We start from the raw sequence: 12,700 nt of genomic DNA, 5'->3' as shown, positions 1-12,700 counted from the left end.
ACATGCTGAAATAGCCAGACACTCAAGGCCAAAAATTGTATGAATCTGTTTATATGGCATGTCCAAAAAAAGAAAATAGAAAAGGTAGACCTGTGGTTGCCTAGGGCTGGGGGTAGAAACAGGAGGTGACTGTAAACGGGTCTAAGGGTTTCTTCTTAGATGTTCTACGTTAGAATGTGGTATGACTGTACGACTCTGTGAACACACTAAAATTCACTGAATTGTACAATTAATACAGGTCAGTTTCCTAGTCTGTAAATTATCTCAATAAAGCTGTTAGAAAAGGCTCAGTTGTCCTATTATAAGAGCTACAAAACACATTAGGTCCTGTGAAAACGTAAAAGCCAGTCTTCTCTTTAGGAAAAAATAATTCTGGGGTTAAAAATTTCTGCTACATGAATTTCTTCTGTCTGCCTGATTTTATCAGGTTCCTATATTTCAACTGAACCACAAAGTTTTATATAAGTTTTCCACATTCTTAAAATAGTTATTTAAGTTAGAAATATTAACAATCCACAGAGAAATGTTTAATAAAAGTCATTTTGTTTTCATGATACCGAAGAATTTCATGGACACGAGATAGGAAATGACAGGTGTTCCAGTTCACTCAGAGGCAGGCAGAAATGAATGCACACACACAAGAACATGAATAGTAAACCTCTGAAAAAATTAGGTGTTAGAAGACTATCAATCTATGTATCTCTTTTATCCCGCCCAATGTCAGCGTAGTGAATGTTTATCATAATTGATTTTAAAACGATTTCTCCTGACCACAAAAATGACAAGATGTCTACTTCAGAGGCTTGCTTAGCAAAAACTTGTCCTACAGGATTAAGCCCTTCAAGATGGGCTTTAATCACACATATTACAAAGGATTTCATCATAAAAATGTCTTATTTAGTACATAAAATGACTCAAACCCCATTACTTGCAAAATATCAAAATTAAGATTCTTCATCTGGAGCCTTACTGCTAACACGCATGGTCAGTTCTGTCTGCTGTTGCATTCATTCAGCTCATAAAGTACTTATGATGTGGGTATATCATAGAACCCCTTTCCACGTTTTCTGTGAATGCGCACTGTACTCAGATGAAGATCCCCAAAGCTAAGCATCTTAGATCGACTACTAGACATCAATTTAAAGGCTTACCCTCATCTCTTAAGGTAAAACGACCCATCTGAGGGAAGTCTTTAAAGGTCTCAAGGCAGATGGTTCCCGCTGTCCTTAAGCGAGCAATGCATACTTGATCTTGTTTCACAAAACGGGGCCGAGTCTTACTTTTTTCTCCTGATTTTTTGTCTACCAAGCAGATTAAGGCCTAGCCAAGAAAAAAAGGTGAGATCAGAATAATGCCAAATAAAAGAATCTTTAACAGGATTGCAAATAAGAGTACATCACTGTGCCAACTAGAAATTACCGAGATGAAATGGTCTGAAAACACAAACAAAAACCCCAATTATCTTGAAACTCACTGTTATTTCGACTTCCTCAATACAGGTGTGAATGTGCAGCACCGCGTTATAGCCTGGGCAGATGATGGATTTGTGCTCTATAATCACTATCTGCCAAGGAAAAAGTCACATGTTTATCCTAGAGTAGAAAAGAACGGAATGTTCTAAAGTGCTACATAGTACCACAAGAATTGTACCTCACCATCTCAGCAGGACACCAACTTGTTATTGTCATGTCAGAAGTGATGGGTTAGGTCGCCTGACCTCCAAGCATGAACTTTGAGATCTGTACCCTGATCTTGGCAAGTGCTCAAACTTTACAAACACAGCAGGCAGCTTTCTTCTCTGGTAAGCCTTTCCTCTGTACTCCCCAAGGAGGGAAGTGAATCATTGCTGCTCACATGCTTTCCCCCGCCCCCATCCCCCCAGATGTGATCTTAGGGTTTCATCCATTTCTCCATATCCAAGATCCAGTGAAAGTAAACAACCTGGTATCTGGCGTCAAAATCTAAGACCTTGTGACAGAACTCAAAAGTTCGGTGAGCTACACCAGGCATTTACCGTGTCATTCTCCTGGGGAGTTCAGGTAGCTATTAACGTGGAGAAATTGTGTGCGTCTTCCTGTCTGGAAAGTTACTTGTTCTAAATGAGCAGACAAACCATGACTTCCAAGGCAAATGTGCTCCACTTAAGGTGAAAGACACTTGGAGCAAAATGTGATACATTACCAAGAGGAGATCAGAAATACAAAGGAACTTACAAAGAATACTGCCTACCCAGTTAGAACCTGACCATCTTGAAGACCTCACGTGTGAGACACAGACATCACGGTGGTTGTGATACATATGTGGTTTATTGTATTTCAGTTCCCCTTCTGTACACAAGGGCATGCCACCAAAAATCAGGACAAAGGGCATTTAAATTCCAATTTCATTCAGACACTAAAGATCACTCAGACAACTACAATAACTGTTTACCTGGGCATCAAATGTACGTCCAGAATGACAAAGATTATTAGGATCACAAAGTATGAATCCTGGAAGAATCTCCTCCTCTTCAATTCCTTTCAGTCTGATTTTGAGGTTTTCACCTGGGGCTACAGAATCAGTTTCTACATCGTCGGAAAGGATTCCAAGAACTTCCACGTTGTGCTTAAAAAGAAACCAAGACTAGTGGTTTTCTGACACATACACTGCATTACAGAACATACAGTGATCTGACTGCTCACTGAAGACTTGCAAGCCACATTTTTCTGTGGTTGCGGATTAGCCAAAATACTTAGTTGAAAATAAAACTTTATTTGTATGACATGAACTCAATGAAAATCATATCCTAGAGGTACAGTCAATTAAAATACTAATTTGTCTTTTTAATATCACATCCTAATAATTTCCACATAGAATAATATAGTATAAACTAGCATTTGCCTTTTTTACTGTTTCAAAATTAAAATATTAAATCTCACATTTCTATTTTTATTTTATGGATGTGATTTTTATTATTATTAAATTCTAGGATTTAACAGACATAGCTTCCATTACCTATCAATCCCCACGTATCTGAAGAGTATACTTCTCAAAATTTATTTGAACAATTAAGCTTTAAAAGCATACTGACTGTTTAACAGGTAGTTTCCTTTTGGGGGTGATGAAAATGTTCTCAAACTAGATACTGGTGATGACTGCACAGTATTCTGAATGTACCATGTCACTGATGGTAAATTTTACCTATCTTACCACAATAATTTTTTTCAAAAGAGCACACAGATGGGGAAAAATAGCCCATTGTTAACAGCAATACCCACTGGGCGGGCCCCCTGGCCAAGTGGTTAAGTTCGCACACTCTGTTTCGGCGGTCTGGGTTTCACTGGTTCAGATCTTAGATGTGGACCTATGCACAAGCCATGCTGTGGCAGCATCCCACACAGAAGAACTAGAATGACCTACAACTAGGACACACAACTATGTACTGGAGCTTTCGGCAGGGAAAAAAAAAGGGGGGGAAGATCGGCAACAGATGTTAGCTCAGGGCCAATCTTCTTCACTACAAAAAAAAAAAAAAAACAAAAACCCCACAAGTACTCCCTTATTTTACTCCATTTCTGCCCTTGGAGACAGTTCACTTTGTCTTGAAGGCTGTTATTTTGTTTTGTTTTGGAAGGAATGCGTTTTAAAAATATGAATTATCTCCTGACGGTAGATAAACAGTGGAGAATCAACAATCACATTCCACACCAGAAGTCTACAAACTGTCGCTTGCTGAGATCTAGTGAGATCTTATACCTTGATACCTGTCTGTTAAAATTTATTCCGAGAACTGAAATAGAGCCATACTTGTTAGCTAAATTCCTTATGTATCGGGATAAAGAGATAGAAACTAGCAGTTCCACCATATACAAACTAAACTAAACAAGTAGTGTTTACTACTTTTTGCCCAAATGATCCAGCATAACAATTGCTCTCCCCAAATATAGCCTTTTATGGCTAAACATAATATTTAGTCTAGTCTTTAAATTAATCTATAGTTATCAAATATTAAAGTTGAGACCAACAAATTCTCTTAGTTTATAAAAGGTATTAAGGATTTTGCCTACTCTAAGTACTTCATATAAGTGGAATCATACATTATTTGTCTTTTTGTGACTGGCATATTTCACTTAGCATAACACTGTCAAGGTTTATCCATGTTGCAGTCTGTCAGAAATTTCCTTCCTTTTTAAGCTAAATACAGTCATGCGCCACATAACGACATCTTGGTCAACGATGGTGGTCATATACAATGGTGGTCACATATGATTAGTACCAGAGCCCAGGTCTGCAGTAGGCTATACCATCTGGGTTTGTGTAAGTACACTCTATGATGTTCGCACAGCGACGAAATTGCCTAACCACACATTTCTCAGAACACATCCCCATCGTTAAGCGACATGACTGTAATATTCCATTGTATGTATGTACCGCATTCTGTTTATCCATTCATCCATCAATGTACACTATAGGTTGTTTCCATGCTTTAGCTACTGTGAATAATGCTGCTATGAACATTGGTTCTTCAAGGTCTGCTTTCAGTTCTTTTGGGTATTTACCCAGAAGTGGAAGTGCTAAATCATATGATTATTCTATTTTTAATTTGTAAAATCTTTTTGAGGAAATGCCATTATGTTTTCCACAGCAGCTGTGCAATTTATATTCTCGGCCACGGTACACAAGGGTTTCAACTTCTCCACATCCCTGCCAACATTTGCTACTTTCTGTTTTTTTGATAGTTCTCATCCTGATGGGTGTGAAGTGTTATGTCATTGTGATTTTGATTTGCATTTCCCTAATGATTAGTGATGTTGACATCTTTTCACGTGCTTGTTGGCCATCTGCACGTCTTTGGTGAATGTCTATTTAAGTCCTTTGCTCGTTTTTCAGTTGGGTTGTTTATTTTGTTGTTGTTGACCTGCAGAAGTTCTTGATATAATCTGGACATTACCCCCTATCAGATTTATGATATACAGTTATTTTTCTCCCGTTCCCTAGGTTGCCTACCCATTAATTTTTTAATGTAAAATAGTCTGACATCTAAGTCTTTTAAAGTATTTAACTTTGTTCCACTGAGACTCAGCAGGACTCAAGTGAAGTGCGTTTATAAGGCTTGCTTAACAATTATTATACGATACGTTACACCGACCTGCCCAGTAATTAGTATGGAGCGACAGCTTCCACAGAGAAGGCCCCTCGCCTACTGCTGTAGCTTGGCGGTAAGTTCACTTGCCCAGAATGAACTGTATTTGTCTTTCTATTGTGGTAAAATAGTCATAAAATTTACCCTTTTAAACCATTTTACACTGTACAGTTCAGTGGCATCTAGCACATTCACAATGTTGTACAACCATCGCCAGTATCTAGTTCCAAAACATCTTTATCACCCCAAAAGGGAACCCTGTACCCATTAAGCAGTCACTGCCCCTTCTTCCTCTCCCAGCCCCTTAGAACCACGACGCCACCTTCTATCTCCAGGAGCAAACTCTCCTTCTGCGACTGCTCTACAGACAAAACTGAGCAAGGATTCAAACTGACCATTATTTCCGTGCCGTTCTGACTACCTTCACGCTGCAGAGACAAGTACCTTAGAAAAAATGTACCATGATAGATACTCTGATCTCCAATGCACAAAGCATCAAGAAATCCCAAAGTATAATTTGAAGGCGCCAATTATACCTACACATTACATTGACAATGGGTACTTTTTCTAAATCACTGTGCCTGAAATGAGCAGGGTAAAGAAATTCTCACTTAAATCTAACAAAGTCTCTTTTTGGAGGTTCTAAAGATTCAAGTCCGTTTACCTACAAAAGCAACATCTTTGGAGCTGTTAGAGAAACCCTCTCTGGAAAACAGGGAACAGTTTCTTAGGAACATGTCATCTGCAATTATCAGCAATTGAGCAATCAGAAATAACACGAAGGATGATTTTGCATGTTTTAACGAAATCCTCTCCAAAGATGAAGAAATTATAATAAGGTGAGGAAGAAAGAGTTAAGACCTATTTATGATAAAGGCAAATCCTCTTCTCTCAAAACAAATTAGGAGCACAGCTTGGACACATTATTTTATAGTATCCAATGTAACTACATACAAAAAAAAAAAAGCAAGCTAATTACATCATGATTAAACCTCAGTTTTCATCCCTGCCTTTCTCACTAAGCCCCGTGTGTTAACGGAAGCAAGTCACTTAACCGCTCCGGACCTCTGTTTACTTCCTGTAAAATGAAGGAGCTGAAGCTCTCTTGATGACGCATCTTTTAGCTCTAACGTGGTGCTAATACTGACCCTTTCCCATTTGTCACTGAATAACTATAACACCACATATGCTTTATTAAATTTTGTACCTGACATTAATAAAATGTTTTCCTGGACTTAAAAAGTGAAGTTTCTTTTAATGGAAATCTCTAGAGCTTTTGAAAAGTTCTAGCCGTTTGCTAATGTTTTCAAGAGAAAATCTGAATGAGAAAGAGCATTTTTAACTCTCACCTTGTTCGGCATCATCACAAGCTGCTGGCCTTTACAAATAGATCCTGACTCCAGCTTTCCCAGGACCACGGTGCCCATATCCTGCGTAAATGTAAGAGAAAAAGGTAAGTGTCAGACCTTTATTACTACTCTACAGCAGTTCAATGACCCAAAGTAAAATCCTTCACGGCTTACTCATAAAGAAAATCTTTAGCCCAAGTGGTAGAATGCTCCAGATTAATCTTAAACATAGAACAGGGAACAAAGACTCTAGAGTATGTGTGTCATAAGCATATGTACAATTGATAATAAGTATGGTTAAGATTCAAAAAGAAAGCATGGTACAGGAGACAGCACAGAATTTTACGTGTGAAAATGTGAATTATTTGTTCAAATGCACGTTCTCTCAGAAATCTGAGCCTGCTTCCTCATGTACAACTCTGGAAAAACAATACTTGTTCAAGAAATTTAGCATGGAGCTAACGAAAGAATAAAATATTTAAGGAGGGCAAAACATTACATACTGATACTACAAAACTGAAAAATCAAGGTGAAAATCTAGGTAAAAAGAATGCAGCTTCCTTTTTTCAAGGCTCCCACCCAGAGCTGCTGAGGCTCTGGTAGCGCTAGCACTGCTATGCTGCTGGCGCTAACAGTGCGCACGGTCTGTGGGAAGGCCGTCCGTCAATACCCACCAACCTTAACGTGCAAATCCTTTGAGTCCAGCAGTTTTACTTGTATGAGTTTGTTTCTGAAAAATGATCACTGGCTCATTGGGAGACAGCTGGAATAAGCTAAGCTGGCTGATTAAATTGTGGTCTATCTATACTGCTAAATGGTGTATAGCCATTAAAAGAGAGACATCTATGTTATGTTGTTAATTATTAAAGCTGTTTGACAATTTAAAACAAAAAAACAATTATTTCATCTCCCATAAAACCCAATTTCTTGACTATTTTGGATACCTTGTATTTATCCACAATTGGCAGCCTGATTGGTCCATCAACTGATCTATTGAAGTTTGGCAAATTATCCAGATATGGAATAAATGGTAATCCACTGAGAACATAAAAATATATCCATTAAAGAGAGCCAACATAAATAGAGAAATTTTAAGAAGTTACATGACTAATTTTATACAAAAAATGTGCTTGTAGGCACATGAAAAGATGCTCATCATCTCTGATCATCATGGAAATGCAAAGCAAAACTACACCAAGATATCACCTTACACCCATTAGAATGGCAAAAATAACCAAAACAAAAAGTAAGAAATGTTGGCGAGGTTGTGGAGAAAAAGGAACCCTCATACACTGCTGGTGGGAATGCAAACTGGTACAGCCACTATGGAAAACAGTATGGAGATTCCTCAAAAAATTAAAAATAGAAATACCATATGACCTAGCCATCCAACTACTAGGTATCTATCCAAAGAACCTGAAATTAGCAATTCCAAAAGTCCCATGCACCCCTATGTTCATTGCAGCATTATGCACAATAGCCAAGACGCGGAAGCAACCTAAGTGCCTGTCAACTGATGACTGGATAAAGATGATGTGGTGTATATATATCACACACACACACGATGGAATACTACTCAGCCATAAAAAAGGATAAAATTGTCCCATTCACAACAACGTGGATGGACCATGAGGGTATTATGTTAAGTGAAATAAGCCAGATGAAGAAAGACAATCTCTGTAATGACTCTACTCATATGTGGAAGTTAAACATGTAGACAAAGAGAACAGATTAGTTGCTACCAGGGGGAAGGGGGGTGGGGGGTGGGCACAAAGGGTGAAGTGGTGCACCTACAACACGACTGACAAACAATAACGTACAAGTGAAATTTCACAAGGTTGTAAACTATCATAATCTCAATAAAAAACTAAAAAAAAAGTGTGTTAACAAGGTTAAAAAAAAAGTGCTTGTAACAATATTTTCATTCTACCCATGTACTCTTCTCATTCGACCACTTTATTATCCAGTTCATCACATTTATTCCTTAGAAAACTAAAAATATAAAATAGCTCAATATAATGAAAAAGCTTCCTCATAAACTTACTATATTAAAATTCAGAAAAATATTTTATAGCAAATAGCCCACATGCTGTAATAAAATGACTACATTCTATTACCTAATTTTTATGGACTTTTCTAGCTCTGAAATCAGGATTCTATAAAATAATTTCCCCTTTAAAACTACAGTATCAGGATTGCGAGACTAATATTGTCAAGATAGCAGTGCTCCCCCCAAATTGATCTACAAATTCCATGCAATCCCTATTAAAATTCCCAGCTGCCTTTTTGCAGAAATTGACATGCGGATCCTAATGTTCATACGGAAATTCAAGAGATCCAGAACAGCCAAAACAATCTTGGGGGAAAAAAACAACAAAATTCAAAGACTCACACTTCCCAATTTGAAAACTTGTAAAGCTACGGTAATCAAGACTACCTTACAAAAAAAATTAACCCAAAATCGGGCGGGCCGGCCCTGTGGCAGAGTGGTTAAGTTCACGCGCTCCGCTTTGGTGGCCCAGGGTTTCACTGGTTCAGATTCTGGGGGCGGACATGGCACCACTTATCAGGCCATGCTGAGGCGGCATCCCACACAGCACAACCAGAGGCACTCACAACTAGAATATACAACTATGTGCTGGGCAGTGGGGGGTGGGGGTGGGGGGTGGTTTGGGGAGAAGAAGAAGAAAAATAAAACAAAAAAAGAAGATTGGCAACAGTTGTAAGCTCAGGTGCCAATCTTTAAAAAAAAGACAAAATAAAAAAAAAATTAACACAAAATGAAACACACACCTAAATGTAAGAGCTAAAACTACAACAGGCTTAGAAGAAAGGAACAGGGCTAACTCTTCATGACCAGACCAGGCAATGTTTTCATTGGTATGACACCAAAAACACAACCAACAAAAGAAAAAATAAACTGGATTTCATCAAAATTAAAACCTTTTGTGCTTCAAAGGACACCATCAAGAAAGTGGAAAGATAACGCATAGAATGGGAGAAAATATTTGCACATCACATATCTGACAAGGAACTTGTTGTGTCCAGTGCATAAAGAACTCTTAGAACTCAATGATCGAAAGATAAGCCAATTAAAACATGGGCAATAGCCATGGTATTTCTAAAACCAAGGTCAAAGTCAATATTTCTTAAATTACTTATTAAAACATCACTTTTTTTCAAAGAAAGAAAAGGTTACTTACATGTACCAAGGACAGAAGTCTGACTGCTCTTTAAGATTTGCTCCAGTCAGTCCTGAGCAGGGCATAAAGTGAATGTCCTTTTTGGGATTGAAGCCAACTTTTTTCAAAAATGGCACTAGTTTCTCTTTACATTCTTCATATCTATGAATATTTATAAATAACTCAATTATAATGTAAAGCAATTGAACTCTAGTTTCATTAAACAAATTAAGGTTTAGAAAAACCACAGGGGAAAAGAGAATACAGTAACAAAACCATCCTTTATTCCACTATCATGTCTATAAAATACAGTAAGACATCTAAGCTTACCTCTCATTGCTCCAATTTACTGTTGGATCATCCATCTTATTGATCAGCACAATTAAGTGTTTTACCCCTGCTGTCTTTGCCAACATTGCATGTTCTCTTGTCTGTCCTCCTTTTTCAAATCCAGTTTCAAACTCTCCTTTCCTGGCAGAGATTACCTATTCCAAGAAATCAAACAGCTTATTCTAACACATTCAGGGATACCCTTCTAGCAGTAAAACATCTTTCCTTTCAGTTTTACCAGCTTTTTGCAAGAAAACAGAAGCAAATGAGTTATATCACACGTTTTTGTTTTTTTCCTGAGTAAGATTTGCCCTGAGCCAACATCTGTGCCAATCTTCCTCTATTTTGTATGTGGGTCACCACCACAGCATGGCCACCTACGAGTAGTGTAGGTCCATACCCAGCAACTGAAGCCAGGCTGCTGAAGCGGAGTGCACCGAACTTAACCACTAGGCCACAGGGTAAGCCCAACATACATGCTTTTGAACATCACAATGTTTAAATGGTTTAAGATTTTGGTAAATGTTTCTTCTGATCTCCCATTTTCTGAACTCTAGTATACCTTCATATATTACAATTCAAACAGGTATGTGATTGAGTGCCAGTACACTGACCAAAGAAAAGCAAAATGACTGAAGGCCGTAAGAAAACAGATCACTTCTTACTCATTTTTGTACCCAGAGTACCCACATTTAGTGGGTACAAAATGGATTAAGCTTGGCATTTAGTGGACACTAAGTTCTGACACAGTAATAGATAACAGCAATGGCAGAGAAAAGCTGAAACATATTTCCATAAGTGAATCAAATTACAAATATTTCTTGAGCAGATGAGTGAGACAAAAGTAAAAATTGTGACTACGTATATTATAGCTCACTGAAACCTAAGTTGAACTTTTAGAAGGTAAAGTCAAATATTTACAATGTAAGTGGGGCTGCTAAAAAATACACAGGTGAATTGGAAATGTCTTTCTTACCAACACAGCCAAATCAGCTTGAGAAGCACCACCAATCATATTTGGGACAAAACTCTTGTGGCCAGGGGCATCTAGAATTGTGAAATGCTTCTTTTCTGTTTCAAAATAGGCACGACCCACTTCTACTGTTTTACCCTTGTCTCGTTCTTCCTGATTTGTGTCTAAGGCCCAAGACAAGTACCTGAAATAATGTTAAAATAAGAATAATACTGATAAGAACATGAGAGTTTTTAAGACTTTCTTCTTCCAGTAAAGGTGTAATTGATGGCATCTGGCTTCATGTCCAGCATGCCACATTTAAGTCATGAGCAGGACTGGGTGGAAATGAAAATTAAGAGGATAAAACTGTATTAATGTGATTCAAACACTTGCAGTTTTTACATATATCCACAGTCAACTATATATCCTATAAGCAAACATTATTCATGAAAACAAGCTGACAGCATACACAGAAAGACTGCTTAGTACCGATGCCAATATCACCGTAACTTAGGGACTAAGTTTCTTTGTATTTCATTTTTGTAATCATTTAGCACAAAATATAAATAGCTGTCTAAGGACATTTTTACAAAGTGAATGCCACTAACCTGCCATGTGGGAGCAATGGTAACTTGCTAAAAATTATTTCAATATTTCTTTGCCATATAAAAATTATTTATATAAGTTCAAATCATCCATAATAGTAAGCATTAATTTAGATTACTTCATCATCTGTATTTCATAATATGTAATCCATTTTTTAGTATAACACTGATTAGAATTTTTTCCCTTAATACAAAGGAATACAATTAAAAAAAAAAACCGTCAACATCCCATTCAGATAAAGCTTGTTAACTTTTGAAAAATCAAAGTAATAGATAAGATTAGAAAGAAGAAAAGAGTTGACCTTTCACCACTCAAAGGCAACCACTGTCAATAATTCCGGACATTCTTTTTTCTTTCCAGTGTTTATTTACATAGTTAATAATCATATCCTAAGTACTATTACGTTACCTGCTCTCTCCTCAAATTCCACTGTAACAAATTCTATTCCTGGTTACTATAAACTCTACAAATGCAATTTTTTAGTGGTTAGGTAATGGCCCAATTAAATGGACGGTCTACAGTTTACTCATCAAGTCTTGTATTACTGGCTGTTTCCAGATTCTCCCTCTGTAAGTTATGAAGGCATCAGGAACTGATCTACTGTGTAGTATGAGGGGAAGGGAAACTTTGCCCTTTTTATAACATTAGACCTCATGAACTTCTATCTTAGTGGACTACAAAAGCATTAAGTAGGCAGCATTTCCTTAAAAGTAATGGATAGCGTCATGAAAGGTTACTATACCAAGTTTCTCTGTTTTTTTCTTTAGCTTCTCTTTCATATTTCTCAAGAGTCCTTTTGTCAACCATTCCGGTCAAATACCTGAAAACATTGAAAGAAAAAAGAAGTAAACACTTAATTACTCACAAACTATTCAGTGAAGTTGGGAAACTTTTAAAGCTCTTGAGGAGAATTCAACTCCATAAAACAGCTATTTTCAAGTAAAGGAAAAGGATGCAGAAATCCTGGAAAGTTTCAGTGGAAAAGATAGTTACATAGTCTCCAATTATCTCCCCCAAGAAAATGGAAAAAATACTAACTTTACAGTGGAGAATCCTGCCAGACAGCACCCTAACCAAGTAATCATGACTGCTATCACCAGTAATAAATAAAACATATCGAATATTGACATCACGTACTCCCTGACAGGATGCTCTG

At 37.4% G+C, this 12,700-nt stretch overlaps 1 protein-coding gene and 1 long non-coding RNA gene across 7 annotated transcripts in view; one reads left to right on the top strand and one right to left on the bottom strand.

Moving 5' to 3' along the window:
- The window catches only part of GSPT1 (G1 to S phase transition 1), a 34,019-nt gene that overhangs the window by 4,996 nt on the left and 16,323 nt on the right, over nt 1-12,700 (bottom strand). For all 6 annotated transcript variants that reach the window (XM_005598909.4, XM_003362737.5, XM_070231005.1 and 3 more), the window contains exons 6-14: nt 12,287-12,364; nt 10,960-11,140; nt 9,984-10,138; nt 9,675-9,815; nt 7,416-7,509; nt 6,472-6,552; nt 2,431-2,604; nt 1,475-1,564; nt 1,152-1,320 (exon numbers count right to left, since the gene is read on the bottom strand). In XM_005598909.4, coding sequence (XP_005598966.1) covers nt 1,152-1,320; nt 1,475-1,564; nt 2,431-2,604; nt 6,472-6,552; nt 7,416-7,509; nt 9,675-9,815; nt 9,984-10,138; nt 10,960-11,140; nt 12,287-12,364 — 1,163 coding nt within the window. The remainder of the gene's footprint in view (nt 1-1,151; nt 1,321-1,474; nt 1,565-2,430; nt 2,605-6,471; nt 6,553-7,415; nt 7,510-9,674; nt 9,816-9,983; nt 10,139-10,959; nt 11,141-12,286; nt 12,365-12,700) is intronic.
- Nucleotides 1-12,700, top strand: part of LOC138917014 (uncharacterized) — a 38,772-nt gene that overhangs the window by 13,130 nt on the left and 12,942 nt on the right. The window lies entirely within an intron of this gene.

The sequence above is a fragment of the Equus caballus genome, chromosome 13 (assembly GCF_041296265.1).
Source record: "Equus caballus isolate H_3958 breed thoroughbred chromosome 13, TB-T2T, whole genome shotgun sequence".
In the NCBI taxonomy this organism is placed as follows: Eukaryota; Metazoa; Chordata; class Mammalia; order Perissodactyla; family Equidae; genus Equus; species Equus caballus.
Note: the sequence above shows the minus strand (reverse complement) of the source record. Positions and strands in the feature narration are given on the sequence as shown.